General features: G+C 37.2%; 2 protein-coding genes across 2 annotated transcripts in view; one reads left to right on the forward strand and one right to left on the reverse strand.

Moving 5' to 3' along the window:
* EMB2785 (elongation factor family protein) overlaps positions 1-26,803 on the forward strand; it is a 212,989-nt gene that overhangs the window by 38,238 nt on the left and 147,948 nt on the right. The gene's annotated exons all lie outside the window — the stretch shown is intronic.
* Positions 8,189-11,894, reverse strand: LOC149549286 (uncharacterized). The gene is made up of 2 exons (XM_089794885.1): positions 11,819-11,894; positions 8,189-11,673 (listed from the first exon to the last, which is right to left on the reverse strand). Exons 1-2 carry the CDS (start codon positions 11,884-11,886, stop codon positions 11,334-11,336), a joined length of 408 nt encoding a protein of 135 aa, XP_089651011.1. The 5' UTR covers positions 11,887-11,894; the 3' UTR covers positions 8,189-11,333.

Consider the following 26,803-nt stretch of genomic DNA (forward strand, 5'->3'; position numbering starts at 1 on the left):
ACATTCTCCTTGCTGCTCATATTTCTTGTTTACTAGTTTGACCCGGAAATTATCAAGATTCTTATGTCAATTTGTTGTGTTATAACATTTTTTTTAACTTAATTTCTACAAGATAAAGAGTTTGCGAGTAGATAAAACACAAGAATAAACCAATTTATTTAATCAATTTTAATACTTCTATGGTGTATTTACGACAGGCTTATTTACAAAAAATTCCTCTTCAGAGGATGTTTACATTATAGATTCAGCCATTCTGAATTTTCTTTATTTTCAGCATTCAATTCAGTTTTAGATTTGTACATATCCCGCACCATCCAAGATCTATGGAAGTGCATAAGAGAATTGGCCTGACGGGCGTTCCAAATTTGAATTAGTTTGTTTCTATAAATTGCTTTACTAGCAGGAGTCCACCTGACTCTTTCTTTCCTCATTCGTTGCAAAGCCTGCTTTACGGTTTCATTGTCTTGAGGCATGGAACAACAAGTGTAGTCGTAGTTCGATATGTTCCTAATTAGGTATAAAAAGATGAGATTTCGTGCGTTCATGCGAGGTGTTTTACGTACTTGCATTGTACATTTAATCTAAGAATTTTCAGGTTTACTAGCCTTTATTTAAGTAGTGTGCCCTAGGTTCGGTGTTGAACCCAACACTCTGATACCATATGTAACAAACAGATTTTCATAACAAAATAAAGAACTAATATCTAGTTTCACATAGAAATGAAAAAGTTTTCTTCAACCAACTTTCGAAACAAAACATTCTTAAATCTTTTTCATGAGACATTAACTAATTTAACTACTAACGATTAACGGAGATAACCATTCAACTGAAATAACGATTAAATGAAGTAAATGAAATACGATTAACTGAAGTATCTGAAATAACGATTAACTGAAGTAGCTGAAATAACGATTAACTGAGGTAACTGAAATAATGTTTAACTGAAGTAACTGAAATAACGATTAACTGAGGGAACTGAAATAACGATTAATTGAAGTAACTGAAATAACGATTTCCTATCTTTAGTTGCATATAGTAAAGAAAACACATGATCAGTTACGAGAGGAATATAAATGCATATCAGGAAAGGAAGGAAGAAAACATACAAGAAGTAACTAGCGAGTCTTTAATTAGTTGTGCAAGCCTTGGCTTTCGGTAGGAGGAGAAGCATTGACTTAGGCTTAACCTCCCAATCTCGGACCATATCCATCTCCACACAATCTTTTGAAAAGAAAGACCCTCCCTATCCTAGGATCGGGCTTGGGGTACTACTAGTCCAGCCACCTGAGCATTTTCAGTGCTTAGAATGTCCGCACAGTTATGGACGGACATGTCTGAATAACTGGTACTATCAACATCAAGTGATCTTATGAAGGCAAACATGCCTTTTAACGACCTTGGCCAAGGTTTTTGGATAGGTTCTATTAGCCGATCACCACCACTCGACTTGACAACAGGAGAACAATAAGTATGAACATACGTGAGCTATTAAACGATTTCTCTTTTTAAAATAATATATTATTGTTATATCATTCCTGATTTTGTTTTCCATGTTATTGCAGATTCCTTTATCACCTCTTTGCCTCTTCCTTGGCCATTCAGCCGAGTGAGTCCCCAGGTGTTTAAATCTCAGAGTAAACCAACTCAATCTGCTGATCCTCAGCTAGTGTATGATTAATTACATATTCAATATATCTCAGCTTTTATGGCTTGAAGAAACAATCCTAAGACTTGCAAAAGTACAATTCGGTTCTAACTTATAGCAATAAGAGAAAGATGTTTAGACTCAACATGACAATTTGTCTTTGCTCAAAATGGGAAGATTAGTCTCTTTGATATTATAGTGCAGAATTCTCATGGACGTACTTCCTACTGCTATAATTTATAATGCAGAAATAAAAGAATGAAGATGTATCACTTAGAAAAGATGTGACAACTTAACCTGGTCTAATGTAATATAGAAACGTGAGCCTTGGCTTGATGTTTAATAGCAGGCTTCCTCACAAAAGCAATCCGTATGCAATATCAGAATGTGTTAGATTTTCGCCTTCAACAAGGGTGTAGAAACAAGGAGTAAAATTGTGGAAAGAAATGTAGGAGTAAAATTGTGTGGAGGCAAAATACATATCCGACTTCTCTTGTCTTCCAAATATATGTAAAGGCATTTGATTTCTCAAGGCTTCCAAGAAGTCGTAACTCTTAAAGAAATGTTTTGCCTTATTGGATGCCGATATAGTATGCCAAGTGTACATTTTGGTTTCAAGTAAAGAATTGTATAAATAAGGAAAAGAATTTGATGGATATGAATCAAGGACAAATTATAATATATTTACGTAGTTGCACGTAGATGTATTTATAAGAGTGGCATCATATTATATGTTTTTATCCAAAATTATATCTTTTATTATGTATATCTAAATACATGCTTTATTTGGAAGATTATTTTATCTTCTTGTACATGTATTTAAATGTACGTATTAGATAGAATCTTGTATAAAAACTATATTATGGTGTCACCTTTATTTCTATATCTATGTGCATGTACATAAATATGTATTACAATGAAATGATGAGAATGTCAACCATAACCTGTTAAAGGTATGTACTTTAATTAAGTTAAAATCAGTAATGTTTTTAATGTTTATTTAATAGCTCATACGTGTCCAAAGGATTGTACCTTGCTATACAAGTTGCTAGGTCCTTACCAAGATAATTAGAGGTCATACCTGTCGACTAGATAAGTGGACTAAGATAGTACCCCATTCCGTTGATCCTGTTTAACAATGCTTCTCCCCTTCATCTACCAAGCAATTGCTAACTACTATCATCATCATATGACAAATAATGGATAACGACCATCATCATTAAACAATTAAACAAATAATGAATGCAACGGATATATTTAACTGCACTTTTCACATGATTATGAAAGAAAATCCATTCAATTCAATGGCTATAATTAATTTAAATTAGGTCAAAATTTGGGATGTAACAGCCAATGTGGTGAGCAGCAGGATAAGGGCTTTACCCCCGAACCCTTGGGGCACTGGCCTTTGACACTCGTTAATGTTTTATGCTAGAAATGAAGATTAGCAGCAAAACAAAAAATAATAAACAATAAGATACAGTAATTACCCTGGAAAACCCTCCAACTTGAGATAGGAAAACCCAGCCACAAGAAAATATTGCTTATAGTTAATGAAAACGTAGAAGACAGATTTACAATTTGGCCAAACATTAGGCTGGACTTGCCTCACTCATAATAGCACCTCTGTAGATATAAATATGTAGACAATCAAAGAATATCAATCTATTGAGACTCAAATTCCTCTTGGAAGAATATATAAAATTGTTTATAGAGCCTTCATTGTCTTGTCGTTACAAAGTGAAGACCCTTCATTGTCACGACTCTTCGTTGCCATGACATTACAAAGAAGATGATGTTATGTGTTGAGTCGGCTTCAATAATATCTTGATATATTTCAAATACAGGAGAAAAGAATATCTCCTGCAGCTATAACATCAACACTCCCTCTTAGCTAAGAAGGTATCTTTCTAGTGATGCATGTTATGGTGTCTCTCAATCATAACACCCACAATGACTACACTCATTTGTGGAAAGTAATTTATCACAAAATCTCCTAGAGTGATAATGTCATAGAGTCACTCAACATGACATTCACTATGGATGCATCCATTTAAGGAAGACAGTTAATCATGGAATCTCTCAACGCAGTAATGTCATGGAATCACTCAACATGACTTCCACCATGGCTACTTCCATGTGTGGAAAGAAATATGTGCACAAGTACTCATCATAGAGTCACTCAACGTGATGTTGTTTTGTAGTTTGTCAATATGATGTCCACCATGGCTACTCCCATGTATGGAAAGAAACATGTGTATAAGTGCTCATTATGGTGCCGCTCAACATGGTGTTATCATGGAGTCTTTCAATATGACGTCCACCATGGCTACTCACGTGAGTGAAAAGAAACATCCCTCAAGGGCTTTCACCTCATATTTCCGTGTCTTAGAGAAATATGCATTTTAGCACATAGTAAGGGTCACTGATTATAAGAAGTAGGTAGATGCTTGGGCTCAAACCCTCCAAGCTCACTCCTCTGGCGCATCTCCTTGAGAGTGGATAAAATATCAATGCATATAAGAGCAAAATGCTGAAGGCCAGGGCCCTCACTGTGCTCCAAGTAAGAGTGAATGTGAGCCTTCCTCTTAGTCCCATACACAGGCTCATTCATCGGCAGCAAAACCATCTCATTATTGCTGAAGCTCATAGAAGAAACAAAATTTAGCTGCTAAGCAAATCAAGAAGATAGCTCGATAGCATATTGAAGCTTAAATCTACATTTTTGAGAAGGATGCAGTCTGATATATTAGGCAATGTAGGACCAGACAAAGTATAGGCATTTAAATATTTCTTTTTGAAGACTGCTGAGGCCTCCAACGCCCTAGGAACACTCCCAACGAAGGAATTATGCAAAAGTCTAGGGATTTCAGATTTTTCAAGAAAATATTTTGAGAGGCAGAGCCTGGAGAAATGGTTTCCAGATAAGTTCAATGCTGTTAAACTAGCACATGAGCTTATGGCATCATGAAGTGTACCTTGCAATGCATTGTAGGTGAGGGAGAGGACTCTGAGCGATGTAGTACATTGTTGAAAGTGGCTGGCGCGAACCATGCCAGAGAGAGCATTGTGGTTTAAATTCAGAATTCCGAGGCTTTCAATCTGCACTAGAAATGGATTGATAACTCTAGAGAAATTGTTGCTTGTGAGGGACAATGTGCAAAGAAACTGCAACCTGGTGAGACTCCTTCCAATCTTTCCTGAGAGTGAAGGATTGTCGAGTACTAGCTTTCTTGGGTTGCACTTTACCCCCGCCCAGCTGCAATGACTATCTTCCTCTTCTTTCCACACCCTCAGAAATGAATTTGGATAATGTAAATCTGCTTTGAACACTATTAGTCCAGAACATCATTGTTCAGATCAACAACCTCACTAACAGAAACTTGAAATGATGAAATTCACCACAGAAACGAGAAGTGCACAACACGATTTCAGGTGGAAATATGATGAATGTTCTAAGTTCTAACTATCACTTGCTGTGGAATTTATGTCTCGATCTGCAGGATATTTCTGAAACCTCACAGGCCCTTGGGATCCATAGTGTTCCCTTTCAGGATCAGAATTGATGTCTCAGATCATCAGACATAGACATGCGAAGCGATTTAAGTAAACACAAGGAAATAATTGCAGAACTTGTAAGTGCTATCGATAATAATATTAATCAGCACAAGTCTTTGAGACATTAATATAAAATAATATCCTCATAGATATATTATTTTTCAAACGCGGCTCTAATATCATGTTAATGTTTTATGCCACAAATAAAGATAAGCAGAAAAACAAAAAAATAATGAACAATAAGACAGTAATTACCCTGGAAAACCCTCCAACTTAAGGGAGAAGAACCCAGCCATAAGAAAATATCACTTATATTTAATGAAAGAGCAGAAGACAGATTTACAATCTGGCAAAATACTAGGCTGAACTTTCTGCGCTCATGATAGCACCTCTTTAGATATAAATATACAGACAATTAAAGAATATCAATCTGTTGCGATATGAGTTCCTCTTGGAAGAATATATAAAATTGTCTTGACCCTTCATTGTTTTGCTGTTACAAAGTGAAGCCCTTTGTTGTCATGATTCTTCATTGTCTTGACGTTACAAAGAAGATGACATTACGTGTTGAGTTGGCTTCAATAATATATTTATTTATTTATTTTGATTACAAGAGAGAAAGATAACTCCTGCAGCTACAACATTAACAACCCCAAACCTCCACCCACCTTTCTTATTGTTTATGCAATCGTTTCCATGGCTTTGTAATGCTCATTAGTTGAAAACTTTAAGCATCACTTAGTATGCCAGAGTTTCATTTGCACTTCTCATTGTTATTCTTGGTTCGCACTTTGCTCCTGAAATTCTTAAATACTGCCCATCATTGTTATTCTTCAAATTTCAATGCAATTATTTTCATGCAATGTTTATTAGTGTACACTTTAGACAGTGCGGCAATGTTTCATTTGTTCTTGTACTTATTCATATACACTTTTACATCTAAATTTTCAAGTACAATATGTATTTTCACTTCCCCTTCCCTGTGCCACCATCCCCCTATTGTCTCCAAACTTAGGCCTTTGGTCCTCTGTTCCCTCACCAGGAAACTTGGTGTAAACGCCCTTGGTAGCTAGTTATTACTTGTTCAGCTTTTTATTTTAGATAGCAAAAATCAGGTAGCTTCCCTATAAACTGCAATGCATTGGGTAAATTTTTTAACATGACTGGTGATGTTGGTGCCACATAGCCCATCCAGAATCAAGTGGGCTGGGGGTCAATTGGATCTTGTGACCTTGTGCCTTCTAGAGGAAGCTCTTGTTGATTTTAAGAGGATCGCTTGCAGATTTAATAGCATTGCCTATGTGGTATGTGTTTTTCAAATGCAACATCCTCTTATATACACACACACACACACACACACATGTCCCTTCATGGGACATGTGTGTTCATTAATATAATAACAATCTTATAATTAATTATACATTTATAAATGCTACTTTTTATCCAAAAGAAGCTACAAAAACATCAACACCCCCTCCGAGCTAGGGAGGATAAACACATGACCATATATTAACCCAATGTAATATATAAATATCTTTGATTAGAAGATATTCAACATTTTGATATCAAGAGTATTGGTCTTCTAGAATATCGACACATGATATTCACCAAATACTCAAATAAGATTTGATATCACATCTAATATCACGAGTCTTGGTCTCCCAAAATATTGACATTCGATATCCACCAATTACTCAAAAAGTTTTGATATCACATCTAAGATCATGAGTATCGGTCTCCCAGAATACATGATATTCACCAATTACTCAAAAATGTTTGATACGACATATGATATCATGAGTATTGGCCTCCCTGAATACCTGAATATCAATGATATTCAACAGATACTTTGAGTAATGACCTTCCAAAATGTTGACATGCAAGATATTCACCAAATACTATGAGTAATGGCCTTCCAGAACATCTAGTCGCATGATATTCACCAAGTACTCTATGAGTAATGGCCTTCCAAAACATTAAGATGTGTGATATTCACCAAGTACTCTATGTAATGGCCTTATAGAACATTAGTTTGTATAACATTGATCATGTACTCAAAAAATGTTTATAAGGTATGTGCACATGCATTCTCATAATGCTTACCTTATAAACATCCACCATGCAAAGTATAATCTATTATGATCTGTATAGACATCGTAAGATATCCATCATAATAGAAAATTAAGTTATTGTAAGATCGTCACCTTTCAATCTTCTATAGATACAAGTGACATCATTTGGAAGTCATCACTTCCTCATGATGTACATAGGGGGTAGGCCCATTAAAATCATATAGTCATGAGGTATATTCATGAATAACAGTCCTCTTGACTGCTACAATTTTTTGATCACCAAAGAATCCATGTCAACATGTTTTACTCCCTTTGTATCCATATGATTGAGATCACCAAAAGTTGACTGAATCATATTCTCTATCTACTCCCTCTCTTTCAAGGTTGCTTCCAATGACATGTTAGTCTCCCTCCGAGTCTCAATCTCCCTACATTCTCGGAAAAGATCAAGGCAACTAGCTCTTATAGTAGGTATTGAATCAATATAAGATCTTTTCCAATAGGATATAGATAATTATAAAATGTCATACTTTGAAAATGATCTCCATTATATAATTTATCATTTTTATAATTATAAATCCCTATTATAATCTCATTAACTATTAATATTCTTAATCAAAATATTTTAATATATTCTAGTATTATCTCAGCGTGGGGGTGCGACGGTGTGGGGGGACGTCGGGATGAGTTTTGGGTGCAGGAAAAAATGGCCTCAATTTGAGGACGGCGGGGAGCGGAGGGGGTGGGGGGGCGGGGAGTGGGAGGAGGGGGTTGCATAGTATATAAATAATATATATGACTGAAAATGCTAATTATGAAATGATACTTGAATATATTATATAACATTAACATACCAAATATAGTTGAATACAATGAATAGAGAAAATTGAACAAACCATAAGTTCAAACTTGAAACTTGAAACTTCATAACCATTACTAATGACCATTTAACAAATTAACTTAGTTCAAGATGCAAGATTCAAAATTCATTGTTCAAATATGATTCTATGAATATCATATATCATAAAGATGCTCATGATGACAATGAGCCGAATAGCATGAAACTGTGAAATAATAATGTATCATAGCCATATCAAAGTGAGTACAATCAACAAAATGACAAAATGTCAATAATGAGAATGGAATCATCTCAAGTGCTCTCTAATCATCCCCTATACCAAAGTCCTCAACACTGGAACTACTAGACTCCTCGTGGGTAAGATCCTGATCCTCTAAAGGAACACCAACTAGCCCTACATTGGCTTCTGCTACATCGTCATCCTCATCAATCTGAGCTGGATCCTCTGGCTCCACATCCCATCATGTTGCAGGGCTGTCCTTGTACTCACGTGTCTTGCGATTTTTGAGCTGCAAGTAACCATGTACAACAACCAACTTGTCTGCTCTCTTAGAGGTAAGTCTGTTCCTCTTAACAGAGTGAATGAAGCTATAGGTGGACCAATTCCTCTCTGCAGCCAAGGAGCTAGACACCTGAGATAACAAAGTTGAAAGTTACAAGTTACAAACAAATGTTCATACAATTTGTAACAAATGATAAATGGTAAATCAATGATTGATAATTATTGAATCAATGAATCATAAATTAAAATCAGTAAAGTAAAACTCTTAAAGTTAAGATTATAGAGGGCTGGAATTAGTAATTAGTATTACAAGCCTGAGAAAGCAGTCGGATGGCTAGTGAGGTGATCTTTGACTTCTGTGTATTACAATAATAGATAAGTCGTCTATTATTAGTTAATGGTTATCTATTGTAAATATCTAGTTAGTTTTAGTTAGCTTTCACTTTTTTAGCTTTATCTGTTAGAATAGAATATTTCTATTCTTTTTGATAGTTTCCTAAGGAAACATCGCTTCATTCCATAGTTGGAAAACTCGCCAAATGCAAAAACTCGCCAAACCCCCCAAAAGTTTAATCGGGAAAAACTCGGCGATTTGAAAAAAGAACTCGGGAACCTAAAAAATTGGTGAAATTTAATTAAAAATACATTTATTTTGCAAAATTTAATGAGAAGATGCATCTAATAAGTTAATTAAAGACAATACAAAAGAAAGAAACAAAGTTTAGATATATATAAATGCATAATGCGTACAAAATTGCATTCTCATGCAGAATGCTCATGGTAGGAAGCAAAATAGTAAATTGCTAAATAGTTTCAATCTGTCAAACTACAAGTAAATACTAAAAGTCCAAATACATCAATACAATGTCAATCACATCTTCTTTCCACTTGCACTAGCAGGAAAGCGAGGGGGTCTAGTCCTAGAAGAAGTACCGCGCACTGGGATAGGGTGTGAGCTGCGTGACTGTGAACTCTGTGGCTGTGCCCCCTCGCTCGACGTCCCTACTGACTGGCTCGGCGTCCTAGAAGAGGATGCATCTCCTCCTAATGGTAATGCTTGATCCTCGCCTGAATCATCATCATCCTCGTCCTCATCCTCAATGTCATCCATAGTGAACTGAAAATCAGTGTTAGCCTCCTCCTCCATGGCCTGCCTCTCCAAATCAGCGATCTCATCTGGTGTAAACAATGGACTTGGCTCCTATGCTGTCCAATCAGAATAAGGATCTATCTCATCTAGATCAAGCGGACCAGGTAGTTCTAAGAGCTGTGCCTTTTTTTAAGCGCAACTTAAGATTATAGTGCACATAAACAAGGTCATTAAGCCATTTTTGAGTCATTCTGTTTCTTTTCTTTGTATGGATGGACTCAAATAAGCTCCAATTGCGCTCACAATGGGATGAGCTACAAGGTTGGGATAGGAATCTGAGAGCAAATTTCCTTAAATTGGGGGTATTGCCACCCCAACTTGCCCACCAAGCATCTGCAAAACAAAATAAAAAAAGTTATAAAGCAATTAAAAAAAAAATTAGAAGCACAACTTATCAATTAGCAAAAGTTTTAAAGTTTGACGCTTTACCTGGTGCTTGAGTAGATCTTGCTCTCTTTGCTAGCATAGAAGAGAACAAAGGACCCCTTGATTCCACATAGATTTGTTGTTCGGTCACAGTAAGGTCTCTCTCCTCATCACTTGATATCATTCTCTCAATGCATTTAGAGAGACCTTCCATGACCTCTCCATTAGGATCTAAGTAGGAATCATCAGCCCTAAAACAAATAGAAAATGATATCAAGTCTTACTACACAACCATAAAAAGTAAAGTAAAATAAAGACTTATTAAAATCCCAACTTCAAGGACAATCAATTATCATAGTACTTGAATTTGGGATTGAGGAAGTAGCCTGCTGCATGAATAGGTTGGTGGAGCATATTGTTCCACCTTTTATCAATTATTTCCCAAATAGGGTCAAATCTGAGACTGTCCCCATGATAGTAACTTCTAACAGCCTCTTTCGCCCTATTCATGGCCTCATAAAGACCTCCCATTGGAGATTGTTGCCCATCACATGTGCGCAAGACTAAAACCAAGGTCAGAGACATCTACATTTGAAATTTGAAAAATACAAATTAGTTAATAACATAGTAAGTTATGAATTGATAATGAAACTTGAATAAACTAAAAATATAATGAAGTTACCTCCACAATCTCCTTAGCCTTTGCAAAAAAGCTATCATCAAAGACTATTCGTGCCACAACCTCTCCTTCGGGCTTCTTTGAGTAAGGTGAAGCAACCCAGTCAGCACACACAAACATTTGCTTCAAAGCCAATATGTGGTCAAGAATACTTTGCAATGTCAAGAAGACCGTTGCAAACCTTGTCATAGTAGGTCTCATCAAATCTTTGCTTTTAGTGGCTTTTCTCATCAAACTGAGAACCCATGGGTGATTATAGATATATTTCGTGACTCGCCTAGCATCTTCCACAACTGGACTCACCCAATCAAGTTTTCCTATGTCCTCCAAAAGAAGGTCAAGGACATGTGCTGCACAAGGTGACCAAAAAAGTGTGGGATGCCTCTTTTGGAGGATTCTACCTAAAAGATTAGCAAAAAATCAATAATCAGTAACAAACTTTCCATATTTAGTATTTACAAATTACATCAAATCTAAATTGAATAATACCATAGCATTACATTCATGATTCATATTGATTCAAATATAAAAAATTAAATCTACTTGCTGCCACATATGCTGCTGCATTATCTTTGATTATTTGCACCACATTCTCTATTCCCACCTCCATGACAACATTCTCCAACATTAAAGCCAATGTGGCTGCATTTTTCACTTTGTTGGAGGCATCGACAGATTTCCAAAACACCACATCATCTTTGCAAACAATCAAGAAATTAATAATGGTTCTATTTCTTCCATCTGTCCACCCATCAGATAAAATGGTGCAGCCATACTTCTTCCACTCTTTCTTTTGGTCTTCTATCAACAATGTTGCCCTACCAACCGCTTTGTCAAGCAACCTACAAAATTTAGGTGTAATATTAAATAAAGTGTAAGTGTTAGTAAAAAATTAGGAAATAAGTTATAACAATTAAGATTTAAAATATAACAATGAACTAAAGTGAATCACAATTATTTACAATTACTAAATAGTAAAATACTAACCTTCCACTCATATCCTTGCGATTAGGCGGCTTGTACCCTTTGCTTGATATTGTCATTGCATTCACCATATTGACCCAATAGGGACTATCAACAGCATTCATTGAGATATTGTTGAAAAACCAAAAATCAGCTGCTGCAATATCAGTTTGCTCATGCACCTCCTTAAACCATGCAGTGCCCTCTAATGATGGCTGTGCTTCAGGTGTGTTCCTGGGCACAAAATAACCACCTATCCCTGATGGGGATCCGGATGGTGATGATGAAGAAGTAGGAGATGCAGAAGAAGTGGAACCGGTAAAAGAGAAATTTTGTTTGCAGATCCGTGGGCCACAAAGAGATCCTAGTATGTTCTCAAGTGCTTCTTCTTCCTCTTCCATACCAAAAGGAGCTCCTTCAGATTCAACTATGGCTGCCTTCATAGCTAATTTTGCCCTCTCCCTATTCAATTTTTTCTCTTCAGCAGCTGCAAGTAGGGCATTGATGAATATTTTTTCTTCATCAGTTACCTTGAGACAAGGATTTGAGTAATGTTTCTTTACGCCTGCAAGGTGATATTTGAGGCGGTTTATGCCTTCAGAAATAATTCTCTCACAAGGAATGCATATCACCTTCCCAATATCATTTGGACTTGGAGCTTCATAGGCATACCGCCATGCCTTATCTCTTGCATTTTTAGGCTAAGTGCCTATATATCCAGATGGGCATGCTGTTTGTGGCCACTCTTCTTGCGGGTTTGTCATTTTTTTAATGGTTGACCGCTGCCCTACACATAAATATATAGAAAAATGAATAAACAAAGTAAAAACTTAGAAGCTAGGGTTTCAAATGATTCAAACTTCAAACTTCAACCATATCCTTAGCAAACAACAAACTTCAACCATATCCTTAGAAGCTAGGGTTTCAAATGATTCAAAATGATTTTAAATGATTTGAAAACATTTACAAACAACAACAAAAACTAAAGAACATTTGTTATAAAACTATAAAAAGTTTTCAAACTATGATAAGATAAACATACCTGGAAAGAAATTTGTCTTCTAACATTGGTTAAAATCCTCTACAATCCACTCAAATCCGCCTTGAATCACTTTCAATCAGCTAAGAATGCCTCCAAACCTTCTTCTCTTCACTCCTCAAGGCTCTAAACAATGCAAATACAAGAAAGAATGAGAAAAAACACACTCACTACTGCTTTAATCCGTCACAGGCCGTGGGCAAAAATTCCACCAGTAAATCGCGAGTTTTTCATAAAAACTCGCCAAGTTTTTGCCGATTACTCGCCGAATACTCAGCGAGTTTTTACCAAACTGCCGAGTTTTTAAATCGGCGAGTTAATTGGTGAAAAACTCGCTGAGTACTCGACAAGTTTTCCATCTATGCTTTATTCTTTTGTATAAATTGACCTCTTGGTCTCTGTTAATAACAAGCAAGTATTTTACCAATTACTTTCGTAATATGGTATCAGAGCTAATACTTGAAGTTTTTTCGAAAATTCTATAATTCTTTTTTTGAAATTATTTGCTTCAAAATTTTCGGAATTTTTTCTGCGATTTCTCAAAAACTCGTTTAGGGTTTTCCGTTTTTTGAAGAATTCGTTTGTTCACTGTCATTTTTCAGTTGCTGAAAATCGTAGATTTGGAGGTTGTTTTTCTGCAACTCGGATCCTCATCATATTTGAAAATCGCGAGCCAGGGTTTCAGTTTTGGCATCTGTTTTTCTGCAGTCAAGGAACAATGTTTTTGAGGGTGAAATCACAGTTTTTTATGCTAAAATCTCTTTGCCTATGCTGTCTTAGGCAAAAATGCCACTGTTCTGATCAAAATCATCTTTTTCAGACCTGCAAACACCATTTTTTTGTTGCTTTGACCTTCAAATCCGCCGACTGGTTTTTTTGCTCAAAACCCTAATTTTTGAGGTCAGAATTTTTTTTTTTTTTGCAGATGCTTGGTGGGTTTTTTGAGAGCTCAACTGGGTTGTCGTCCGTTTTTTTTGGGTGCCTCATTTTTCATGCCTTGATTTTCGAGCCAGCGGATTTAGAAAATGACAGCATGTTTCTTCTAGGTTTTTTGAGCTCTCTTCTGGGTCACTCTTTGATTCTTCTGGGTCTTCCATATTTTTGCCTCAAACAACGTGCCTTCATAGATTTTCACAGATTTTCATTGAAAGACGTACCATGGCATCTCTAACAAATATTCTGCTTGAGCATAACTCCAAATTCAATGGTCGCAATTATGGACCCTGGAAGCAGCGCATCATCGCAATCTTTGAATATCGGAACACCGATCAACTTGTTTTGGGTGTTACGAAGCGTCTGACTTCTCTGGGTCTTGATCAAGATACATGGGATTTGAATAACCGAGAGGCAGTAATGCTTCTCAAGTCATCCGTGGCTGATGATCAGCTTTCTCAGATTCCATCTGGCAAGACAGCTGCTGAAATCTGGACACACCTCAAAGGTCTTCATGAGACTTTTGACAAGAGCAGAGCCTTCTTTTTGAAAAACACTCTGTTTTCTATTGTCATGGATGAGCGGACCACGCTCCAGGCATACTTGAATCGGATTCAGGAAATCTGTGATCAGCTACTTGCCATCGGTCGCAAGATGGAGGAAGAGTATATTGTGGTAATGTAATCACTCTTCGGAGTTTACCAAAATCCTATGAGCATTTTATCGAGACTCTCAACATCACATCTACTGGTGTTAATCTAAAGTTCATTGATCTCTGCACCCTGCTGCTTCAACAAGATCGGTGGAAACAATAGTTCGGTAGTAGCTCCAATTCCACCTCCACTGAGCAAGCCTTTGCTGCGAAATCCTTTTAGAAGGATAAGGGCAAGTATCAGCAACCATCTCAACAAAAGTCTTCTGCTCTAGCATCCGATGGTACCAAAAAGAAGAACAATTCAATGCAACTACTGTCACAAGTTTGGTCACATGAAGGTTGAATGTCGGAAACGCTTAGCTGCCCAGTCTAAGCAATCTGGTTCGCAACCCATAGCGAACAGTGCAAAGCACACTGAGCAGGCAAAATTTGTCTTTTACGCCTTTATGGCTAAGAGACCTGCAGATCATGTGAAGTCGTCTGCCTGGTACATTGATTCAAGTGCCTCTCGACATTTTACTTACCGCAAAGATTGGTTTACTGACTACCAACCTTATTCAGATTCTATTATTTTTGGTGGCGGAGAAGAGTACACGGTTGTCAGTAAAGGCAACATTCAGATTTAGTCTGTTGGGAGGAATCTCATATTCCTTGATGTGTACTATGTTCCAGGGATGGAACTAAATCTACTCTCAGTCAGTCAGTTGCTGCGACATTCTCCACACTTGGCAGTCACCTTCAGTTCACATCAGTGCACCATCACTGATTAGGCGACTAAGTTTACTGTTGCAATTGGTCTTGAGGATCATGGTCTTTTTAGACTTACTGATTCTGGTGATTCTCAGGACTTAGCTATGGCTGCTCGGCGATTTTCCATCAGCACACTTTGGCATCAGCGATATGGGCACTTGCTCGGGATGAGCTTGTTCTTGGTTTGCGAGAGATTCAAACTCAACACCTTGGAGTTTGTGACGCATGTCAGGCTGGGAAGCAACATCGCACACCTTTCCCCAGTGGTGATTCTTGGCGAGCTTCTCGGGTACTTCAACTTGTTCATGCTGATATCTGCGGCCCTATGGCCACTCCTGTTTTTGGGTACAGGTATTTTTTGTTGTTTGTAGGTGATTTCAGTAAAAAAATGTGGGTGTATTTCCTTAAAAAGAAATCCGATGCATTTACTGTATTTCAGAAGTTTAAACCCTTAGTTGAAAGAGTCTGGGAGATCTATTATTACTCTTAGATCAGACAATGGGGGGAAATTTTGTTCTAATGTTTTCTCCAGCTTCTTGGATACACATGGCATCCAACGCCAGTTCACCACTCCCCACACGCCACAACAGAATAGTGTAGTTGAACGTCGGAACGAGACAATCATCGAGATGGCTCGTTCCATGCTCGAACACAGACATGTTCCGAAGCAGTTTTGGGTAGAAGCAGTTAACACTGTAGTTTATCTGTTGAACCGGTCACCCACAGTGGCGGTCAAAGGTAAAACTCTGGAAGAGGCCTGCTCAGGTCGCAAGCCCAAAATTAGTCACCTGAAGGTTTTTGGCTCTCTTGCTTTTGTTTGGATTCCTGATGCTTCACGCACCAAGTTGGATGCCAAGAGTCAGAAACTGATGCTTGTTGGATATAGTAGTCTTCACAAAGCCTACCGCCTGATTGATGTCGAGACATCTCATCTCATATACAGCCATGATGTAGTCTTTGATGAGCAGCGAGGACCATTCATGCCTGTTTCTCCTGTTCCTGATCTAGCAGACCAGCCTATGCAGGCTCATGATTTGGGAGTTCGGCTTCCATTAGGTCCACCTGATGGGAGGGCTCCAGTAGCTCCTGCAGCTCTAGTTATTCCAATGATACCTGTACAGACTCCTCCGGCTTCTCCTACAGAATCACCTCGTTTTGAAGATGCTTCACCTGAGTTTGATCCAGCTTCTTTTGATGTGGATCCTGCTGATCAAGCATCTCCTAGTACTACTGTTGGTTCTTCTCCTAGCCGGCCTAAGTGGTGGGCTAAGACACTTGTTGATCTTCATGATGATGAGCTCGTAGATGGGAGAATTGCTCGGAAAAAGAGCAATACTACAGATTTTGTTAACTTTGCTCTTATGGCCAACATTCAGTGTGTTTGAACCTCAAACATATTCTGAGGCTAAAGGAATTCCAGAGTGGGAACAGGCCATGACATCTGAACACCAGAGCCTGCTAAAGAACAACACTTGGTTCCTTTCTGATCTTCCAGCAGGGAAGAAACCCATTGAATGCAAATGGGTCTACAAAATCAAATACAAATCAGATGGTACTTTGGATAAGTACAAAGCTTGTTTAGTGGCAAAGGGCTTTTCTCAGCGTCAGGGCATTGATTATGAGACCTTTTCTCCTATTGCAAAGATGAGCACCATCAGATTAGTCCTAGCCATGGCAGCACAGTTTGGCTGGAATGTCCATCAGATGGACGTAAAAAGTGCTTTCCTGAATGGTGATCTCCATGAATAGGTCTACATGACGCAGTCTCTTGGTTTCAAGGTTGCTGGTAAAGACCATCAGGTTCTCAAATTAGTAAAAGCTCTCTATGGTTTGAAGCAGGCCCCTCGGGCATGGTACATCAAGATTGATAAGTACCTCAGTGATCAAGGCTTCAAGAGGAGTTCTTCAGACTCAAATTTGTACATCAAGACTACTGACAGTGACATCATCCTTCTGGTTATCTATGTGGATGATCTGATCATCACTGGTAGTTCGGTATCTTTGATTCAAGGAATCAAACAAAACTTATGCCAGTCTTTTGATATGACTGACCTTGGGCTCATGCATTATTGCCTAGGTGTTGAAGTTTGGCAACAATCTTCTGGTATATTCATCTCTCAGTCCAAGCCCTGTTAGACAAATTCTAAATGCAGGATTGCAAACCTGCATCTACACCTATGGAGAAAGGTCTCAAGTTATCAGCAAAGTCTGATTCTCCTTTCGTTGATGATACTACATACAGGCAACTAGTAGGTAGCCTCATCTACCTCTCTGCTATTAGGCATGATATTAGCTTCGCAGTCAGCTATATTTCACGCTTTGTGATAGCTCCGAAGGCTAATCATTGGATGGCAGTAAAGCGTGTGCTTCGTTATGTGAAGGGCACTTCAGATCATGGACTTCTGTACTCTCGAAGTTCTAATCCTAAATACAGTGGGTTCACAGATTCAAATTGAGCAGGCTCTGTTGATGATAAAAAGTCAATATCTAGATACGTGTTTGGTTTGAGATCCGGTGCAGTCACATGGACTAGCAAGAAGCAAGAAGCAGTTTTTGTCTCTTCTACAGAGGCTGAATACAGAGGGACTGTTAAGGCAGGATGTGAAGCTGTTTGGCTTCGTTGGATGCTTGGGGATATGCAGATGTCACCAGCAGGACTGACTACTTTGTTTGTTGATAACGAAAGTGTTATCAAGTTAGCACAGAATCCAGTCTTCCGTGAACAAACCAAGCATGTGGATGTTAATTGTAATTACATACGACAGCTGGTTGAAGACGGGACTATTGATCTGCAGTATGTTCCTACCATAGATCAGACTGCAGACATTCTCACTAAGCCTCTTGGTCTTGATAAGTTTGTCAAATTCAGAGGACAGCTTGGTGTTCTAGATAGATTAACCATTAAGGGAGGGTATTACAATAATAGATAAGTCGTCTATTAGTAGTTAATGGTTATCTATTGTAAATATCTAGTTAGCTTTAGTTAGTTTTCACTTTTTTAGCTTTATCTGTTAGAATAGAATATTTCTATTTTTTTTGATAGTTTCCTAAGGAAACATCGCTTTATTCTTTTGTATAAATTGACCTCTTGGTCTCTGGTAATAACAAGCAAGTATTTTACCAATTACTTCGTAATACTATGACCCATGACATTGACACGATGTCGTGAGATGTCTTTATAAGAACCGTTGGTGCCATGAACAATATCAACGATGATGTGACCATGGAAGTAGTACCAGTCCGTTGATAGTCTTCACATACTAGGATTCCATTGTATCCATTGAATGTATGTAGAACCAGATGGCTCTCGATACACTGGTCTTCCCACTGCTTGTGACTCTCTCCTTACTCCCACTGTCACGCCTTGTCTGCGACCTTCAACACAAGCTTGTCTAGTGAGATATTATACAGATTGCATGTACACAGTATCTTGACGCTTCATGTGCTCAGGCTAACTTTCGTGATTGATGAGCCACTTACTCACCCGTTCACTCGACAATGAAACATCACAAGGATTTCACAGAGCAAAGAGAAGACTAAGATACAACGAATTTTCTCACCACAAAATTTTCGTAAGCTTCAAAGGCAACTTAAAAAATCCATCAAAATACAAATGATGACAATAGACTATAGAGGAAAGAGAAATGAAAGTGAAAACACTCACCTTGACAATGAATTGACGCATGCATAGATGCAAAAGAATATAAAAGATAAAGAAAGAATGACGATTTGCTTCTATTGCTCAATATAAAATCTAATCACAACCGTTCATGCAAATGACCCTACAGTTGACCACAATTACATGGGCTTTCCTTTCACCATACAAAGGAATCGCAAAGTGTGATGAAAGAATAAAAGTAGACGACAATATGAGAAAAACAAAATGGTAGGAAGATCTGTTAGAAGCTTGAAATCACCATCTAGAGCCGACGAACTGAAACAATATGGACATGCAAGAATTTCTCTCACAACCACCATAATAAACACATACATCCGCTCTCCTTACTGTTAAAACTGTTATTGTTGTTATCTAACCGAGCTCTGATACCATGTTAAAACTAGAGCCCAGAAATCCATGAAGATAATTAGCAATAAAAGAGACAAAAACTGAAACAAATAACACTAGAAATATCTTGGGAAAACCCTTCTAGAATGAAGGGAAAAACCCAGCCACACAACAAAAAAATTATTTTATTGACAATAGAATTTAACTGTACAATATCCTTTGGTAGCTATGAATATATAATAATAGGAGAGACTCTTCACATTATAACCGAAGGTCTCTTAAGATTCCCAAAACTCCTATAATTAATTATAGCTCTTCGAATATTCATGCCTCAATGCATGTGAATGACACGTCATTTACATTTAATATTACAAATTAAACTTAAATGCCCTTTTCAGCTGAATGTAATAATAACGGTAATAAGGTTTATATTTCTAGAGATAGAGATCTCTATCGCAGCTACCATCTTTAACACCTTTCTCCTTGTATTTTTCTAATTCTGGTAGGTTCGCATATATTAATGTGTACAAAATCCAACAATGTAGTGGTGAATTGTTCTTTTGCCTTGATGGTTCACCTTGAATGTTTTCCAATCTGATATTATTTGCATGTGCTGTTACCAGGTCTTGTCAGCTTTGGAAGATCTCTTATTGCATGTAACAAATTGAACCTAATCATATTATCAAAATTGACATGACACAAGCTCTCATGCCACAACTGACTCTCATTGATATGAGACATCAAATAATATCCGCTAGCAGTCTTCAATTGATGCATGTGTCCCCCAAACTTCTTTCCAACAACAATTATTTCGAATTTCTTCCTGATTTCACAACCATTTTCCCAAAATATATCCATTCTCACACATCTTTCCTACACTCGAGAGATTATGATTTAGTCCTTTCACATAGTAAACATTGTCAATAATTATGTTTTCTATCAAAATGGTAGTGCCAATTCCAACTATTCTACCTCCTTGATCATATTTTTCAAGTTTCACAAATTTACTTTTATCATCAGTTATATGTGATTTGAATAAATACTATCAACAAACCATTCATCTTTGTCTCGTTTTACATATAAAGTAGAATTCAGAGTGTTTGTACTTTTTTTTAACTTCCAGAATACTAACAGGTTTTAGCAACATGGGTTTCATCTTTCGTTTCCAAGATTACGCATTGATTATCTTCATAATTAAACTCATCTTCAAAAATGCTAGCTTCCTCTCTAAAATAGTAAGATTTTCTGTTGAATTATTCTTTACTTGTTCTTTTCTTCTAAAATTCCCTTAGGACATCTAGATACATAATGACCTAGTTTTACACATTGAAAGCTTTTGAAAGGTAACTTATTTTCTGTATTCTACAATGCCTTTTTTCATTCTCCTTACAAAGTTCACTTTATCTCATCTATGCTCACTTGTTCTTTTCTTCTAAAATTCTCTTAGGACATCTAGATGCATAATGATCTATTTTTACACATTGAAAGCTTTTGAAAGGTAACTTATTTTTTGTATTCTACAGTGCCTTTTTTCATTCTCCTTACAAAGTTCACTTTATCTCATCTATACTATCTTCGTTTGATTATTCCTCCTTTGTTGATTTCGTAGCCTTGAAAGCAGTTTGTATTCTTGTGCAGGTAGTGCACCGTACATCTGTTGTCTAGGCTCGTAGAGTACTCACACAATATGATTTTCTTGAATGCAAAAGACTACAGAGCTATTAGCTTTGGTAAGGGTTCCGAGTATATTGTGTGTCAAATCATTTTTTTCCAGTCAACTGCCAAGTCTTCTTATTTTCTTTACCACATCATCAATCTTCTACATGCATGTCATTATAGTGCCTTCTTCTTCCATCTGTGTACTTTCATGCTTAGCCTTCGCTAGTATTATTAGCCTTGAACTCGGTCAAGCCCAAATTGGGCTCGGACTCGGTCTCGGCGGCCAGACTTGGCAAATAAAAAAACCCATGAAATTCAAGGATTATTAAGGACTTTTAAGTGTTTTTTCATGGATCATTTAGCCAATTAACATCAAATACACAATAATTGAGATAAATAGAAGTTACTTTGCACACATAGACAACTTTTCATAGATCACGTAAGTATAAATGCGAATATTTGAAAGAAATTACATAAAGTTAAACTGAATAACATAATAGAAATCTGAAGTATAGTGTAACTGTCAAATGTCTACACTATGTCAATATCCATGGAATCAAATGTATATAACATATATCAAAAGAAAGATTCATAGTAGCCTATGTTGTCCTATGAGTACGCTTAAGATAGGTCATGGAAGCCTCTAGAGCCATCCTCTCTCCTTGTGTCTAAGGTTGAATCTTAGTGACATGATCATCCTCCTCCTCCTCATCCTCATCCTCATCCTCATCCTCATAATCCTCATCATTAGAGTCATATCCATAACTCTCGGTCTCAGAGTCTTGCACTAGGTCTCCTCATGCTCTACCCTCCTCCATTGCTATCGCTACTGCCTCTGACTCTCGATCAACTTGATCAATCCACTCCAAGTCTTCTTCACTGAAGATAGGATCATCAACCTTTGTGTTCCACTTTGCTTGTAAATCGACCTTCTCTAATATAGTGGGAGATGTGTCGGTGCCCAAAATCTGTTTCTGGTGGAAGCGAAGGTTGTAGTGAACAAAAACAAGATCATTCAACTTTTTTGCTATCAACTAGTTGCGCCTCTTCGAATATATGTGCCCGAACATACTCCAATTGCGTTTGCATCTTGAAACACTAGATGGCTGGCTCAAGATACGAACTACAATCCTCTGTAGATTTGGCACCTTATTGCCAAACATCTCCTACCATAAATTTGAAACAAGAAAATTTTGAATCAGTTCTATAAATTTGTATTTATCAATCTAAATTCTAGATCCTAAAGTGGTAATAAAATAGAATTTAGAATTTGGAATTATATATATTATTACCAGGCATCAATTTTGTCCGTTTTTTCTTGCATAAGTCTTGTGAAAATAGGTCTCCTAGTGCTTTCTTATACATCTCTATTTGATGGACTGTAACTGTTCCAACAGTTGCATTAGGTGACATACTCTCTATAACATCACAGAGGCCACTCAACACCTTTTCATCAACCTTAAAATTTGGGCTGAATTGGTATGTTGGATTAAGAAAGTGGGCAGCTGCATGTATAAGCCGATGGAGTAGATTGTGCCATCTCTTATTAATGACATCCCACATGGGAGCATATTTTTCATGATTCCTTGCATAAAAAGCTCGAATGGCCTCTTTGCACCATCCATGCCCTCATAAATGTAACCCATTGAGGGCTTCTCTCCATCAACAATCTGTAGGATAACAATAAGAGGCTCTATGAACTGCAATCATTGTGAAAAACAAAACATTAAACTTAAAAATTTTCGTTTAAAAATGAACAATGTGAATGTCAATAAACATAAACAAATGTTTAAAACTTTAACAAAACTAGTGAAATGAAATGGAAATGAGCACAAAAAAGAAAATTACCTCCATAATATCCTTGGTGGGTTTCAAAAGCCACTCTCATCAAAAACCCGATCAACCACCTCAACTGCTACATTGAGCTTTGAATATGATGAATTTGTCCACTCCTCACATACAAACATGCCTTTCAAACCAGCCTTTGCGTTAAGAAAAGATTTCAATGTGAGAAAATTTGTTGCAAATCTAGTGATTGCTGTATGAGACAACTCTTTATTCTTTGTGTATTGCCTCATAAGGTTGGGGACCCAAGCATGATTATATGTGAACTTGCAAATTTTCCTTGCTTGCTGTACACATTTTTGTATCCAAGGAATTTTACCTAGATCCTCCAATATGAGGTCAAGGCAATGGGTAGCACAAGGGGTCCAAAACAAGTGACAGTGCCTCTCCATAAAAAATTTACTAGCAGCAACATAATTTGCTGCATTATCTGTCACAAATTGCAGCACATTCTCCTCACCCACCTCCTTCAACTCTTCGTTCTTTACCTCACAAAGATACTTAGTAGTTTTGGTCTTCTTCGAGGAATCAACTGATTTCAAAAACACTGTGGAACCTAAGAAAAAATAAAGAAATTTAGTACAATCACAATGATCAATCAATTTACTACTAAATAATTAAATTCTAACTTTCTAAGTACAATATTGAATTACTTGATGAGGAGACAAGAAAATTCAGCAGTGTTCTATTTCTTCTTTCAGTCGAACCATCGGTCGTGATGGTGCAACCTTTTGCGACCCATACTTTACACTGCTCCTCAATTTCAACTTTTACATCAGCAAGGCGATGGGCCAAAATAGGACCTTTTAGCTCCTCCTCATTAGGGGCTTTGAACCCCGTACGACAACCAGTAACAACATCTATGGCAATTTGAAAATAAGGAGACCTAAAAGTTAAAACAAATTAAATAAACAATATAAGTATATTTATTATGCAAGCAAGGGAAGACATTCAAATTAAAAATTAAAATTATAAGTACCTTGTGCATTAAATGGAAGGTTGTTGTAGAAGAAGAAATCTCCAAGTGTCATATTTGCTTGGTCACGATTCTCCTTATTCCATGCCATCCTCTCAAGTGATGGTTGTGCACTTGTAGTTGTGCATGGAACAAAGATGGAATCAAGTGAGGATCTTTGCTTATGCACCTGAGGCCCAATGTTCACAGTCTGAGATGTAGTAGTAGAAGGTGGAATTGGAGGGTGATCATGTCCATGATAACTTGAAGAGCCCTCTACACTTCTAGTTCCAGCTAATTTTGCCACCTTTTAAAAAAATTCTTTCTTCTCTAAAGATTCCTCTAAGAGAGCTTGCATAGCACGCATAACATCTTGAGGTATTTCCTTGCATTTTTTGATATCACGCTTTGGTATATGTGCAAGTTGATATTTCAGTTTATTAATGCCTTCCCCACTATATGTTATCATACAATGCTAACATGTCACAACTCCTTTCTTATGCCCAGGAATAGCATGTTTCCAAGCCCTATCCCTTGCTACTGCACTAGAGTTAGCATCAGGGTAAGTTTTAGGCCTAGTTCCACTATCGTTGGGTTGAGACACGATGTTGTTGTTGCAATATACCAAAAATTTAATTAAAAAAAATTTAGAATATACAAAATCCAATTTTGAAACACTAAAGCTGCTTACTTTTCAAGTTTTTCATCACCATAAAATGGAACAAATCCAAAGAGTCCAAACACATGCAAATAACAACCGATAGATGAGATACCTTGACAGATGAGAGCCAACCAACTGATAGATGAGAGCCAACTGATTTGCTAATTTGTCTCCAAAACCCCAATACTCTTCCTTCAACTCTTCTTTCTCTATTCTTTGTGTTTGCAAGTGATAGAATGACCTTTTTAGATCTAACTTATGCTTTAGAATGTTTACATACCACAAAAACATATAAAAAAAAACTTGGCCAGGACTCGGCTGAGTCTGAGGCAAGAGGCCATTGGCCTCGTTTTGCTTGGCTCGCCCTAGGACTCGCCAAGTTTGGAAAGGACTCGCTAAGTCCTATAACATTGGCCTTTGCACTCTACATCTTAGCTTGTTTGACTGTGTCATTTCCTTGATACGCTCTTTTTAAATTTTCCCAAACATCATTAATAGTTTGTAAAGATACAACTTTAGTCAATTCAGATTTAGTTGGAGCCCTGAAAATCACATACCTTACCCTTTTATCATTGTAATATGCTTTAATCTTTTCCGAAGTCTTAAACCCGCCTGTTAGGTTCCCATATTAGGTTCCCATATTGAGTTTCCATAGCATTTTAAGTCTTGCAACTAAGAGAGTGTAAATATCCTCACATCTGTACTTCCCATAAACCATGGTCAGATCCATTAAAAGTAGGAAGTGTTACACCATTAAGATCTCCTTAAGCAGTTAAGCTCTTCTCTAGGGACCCACAACTCTAATACCAATTGTTGAATTTGCAAGACAATTGGGAGTGAGGGGGTGCGGTGAATCAATTGTCCACAAACTTTCAGTCCCCAAGACCCTTACGTGAAGTAACTGGTAAAATACTTGCTTTATATTAATAGAGATCAATATATCAATATATACAAATGAACAAACAATGTTTCCTTTGGGAACGATGGTGAAGAATAGAAACATTATATTCTAGCTAACAGATAACTAAAAGCTAACTAAATATTAGAAAGATTTTAATATTTTCAACAAACTATAACAGATAACCATTAAATATAATAGGAATGATCTATTATCATAATACCCTCCCATAATGGTTAATGTATCGACTACACCAAGTAGTCCTTTGAATTTGACAAACTTATCTAGACCAAGAGGCTTGGCGAGAATGTCTGGAGTTTGATCTGCTATAGGAACATACTGCAAGTCTAGTGTCTCATTTTCAACTAGTTGCTAAATGTAGTAACAGTGAACATCCACATGTTTGATTCATTCATGGAAGACTAGATTTAGTGCTAACTTGATAATGCCTTTGTTATCAACAAACAAACTGGTCGGTTCTACTGGTGACATCTGCATATCCCCAAGCATTCGACGAAGCCAAACAACTTCACAACGTACCTTAACTATCCCTCTATATTCAACCTCTATAGAGGAGAGAGAAATTGCTGACTGCTTCTTACTGGTCTATGTAACGGTACCTGATCCCAAATTGAACACATCTAAAAGTTGACTTTCTATCATCAACAAAACCTGCCCAACTTGAATCTGTGAACCTCCAGAGTTTAGGATTAGAACTCTAAGAGGAAAGAAGTCCATAATCTTTAGTGCCTTTTACATAACGAAGCACATGCTTTGTTGCCATCTAATGATCAACCTTAGGAGTTGTCATAATGTGTGAAATGTAGTTGACTGCGAAGCTGATATCAGGTCTAGTAGCAAAGGGGTAGATGAGATTGCCGACTAGATGCTTGTATGTAGTGTCATCGATTGGAGGAGAATCAAACTTGGCTAATAACTTGAGAATTTCTCCATGGGTGTAGATGTAGGCTTGCAATCCTGCATATGAAACTTGTCTAACAGAGCCATGGCATATTTCGACTGAGAAATGAATATACGTGAAGACTACTGCAGAAACACAACACCTAGGCAATAATACATGATCTCGAGATTAGTAATATCAAATGACTGGCATAAACTTTTTTTGATTTCTTGAATCGAAGATGTCAAATTGCGAGTGATGATCAAATCGTCCACATAAATGACCAGAAGGATGATGTCACTGCCAGTAGTCTTGATGTACAAATTTGAGTGTGAAGAACTCATGTGAAAGCCATGATCATTGAGGTACGTATCAATTTTCATGTACTATGCTCGAGGGGCCTGCTTCAAACCATATAGAGCTTTCACTAGTCTAAGAACCTGGTGTACTTTACCAACAACTTTGAAACCAGGAGGTTGTGTCACGTGGACCTCTTTCTGTAGGTACCATTTAAGAAAGCACTCTTGACGCCTAGCCAAACTATGTTGCCATGGCTAGGACTAATCTGATAGTGCTCATCTTTGTTTTAGGAGCAAAGTTCTTCTTGTAATCAATACCTTGATAGTAAGAAAAGCCCTTGGCAACTAAACAAGCTTTGTACTTTTTCAAAGTACCATCAGATTTTTATTTTATTTTGTAGACCCATT

This window comes from Cupressus sempervirens, chromosome 7, assembly GCF_028749045.1.
Source record: "Cupressus sempervirens isolate cs-2001-9-10 chromosome 7, ASM2874904v1, whole genome shotgun sequence".
Lineage (NCBI taxonomy): Eukaryota > Viridiplantae > Streptophyta > Pinopsida > Cupressales > Cupressaceae > Cupressus > Cupressus sempervirens.

Excerpts from the sequence above, each read along its gene's own strand:
- LOC149549286 (XM_089794885.1), bottom strand. The coding sequence starts at position 11,886 with ATGGTGAATGCAATGACAATATCAAGCAAAGGGTACAAGCCGCCTAAT. Across the intron at positions 11,674-11,818 it reads CGCAAGGATATGAGTGGAAG|GTTGCTTGACAAAGCGGTTG; the intron begins GTTAGTATTTTA and ends TAAATTTTGTAG.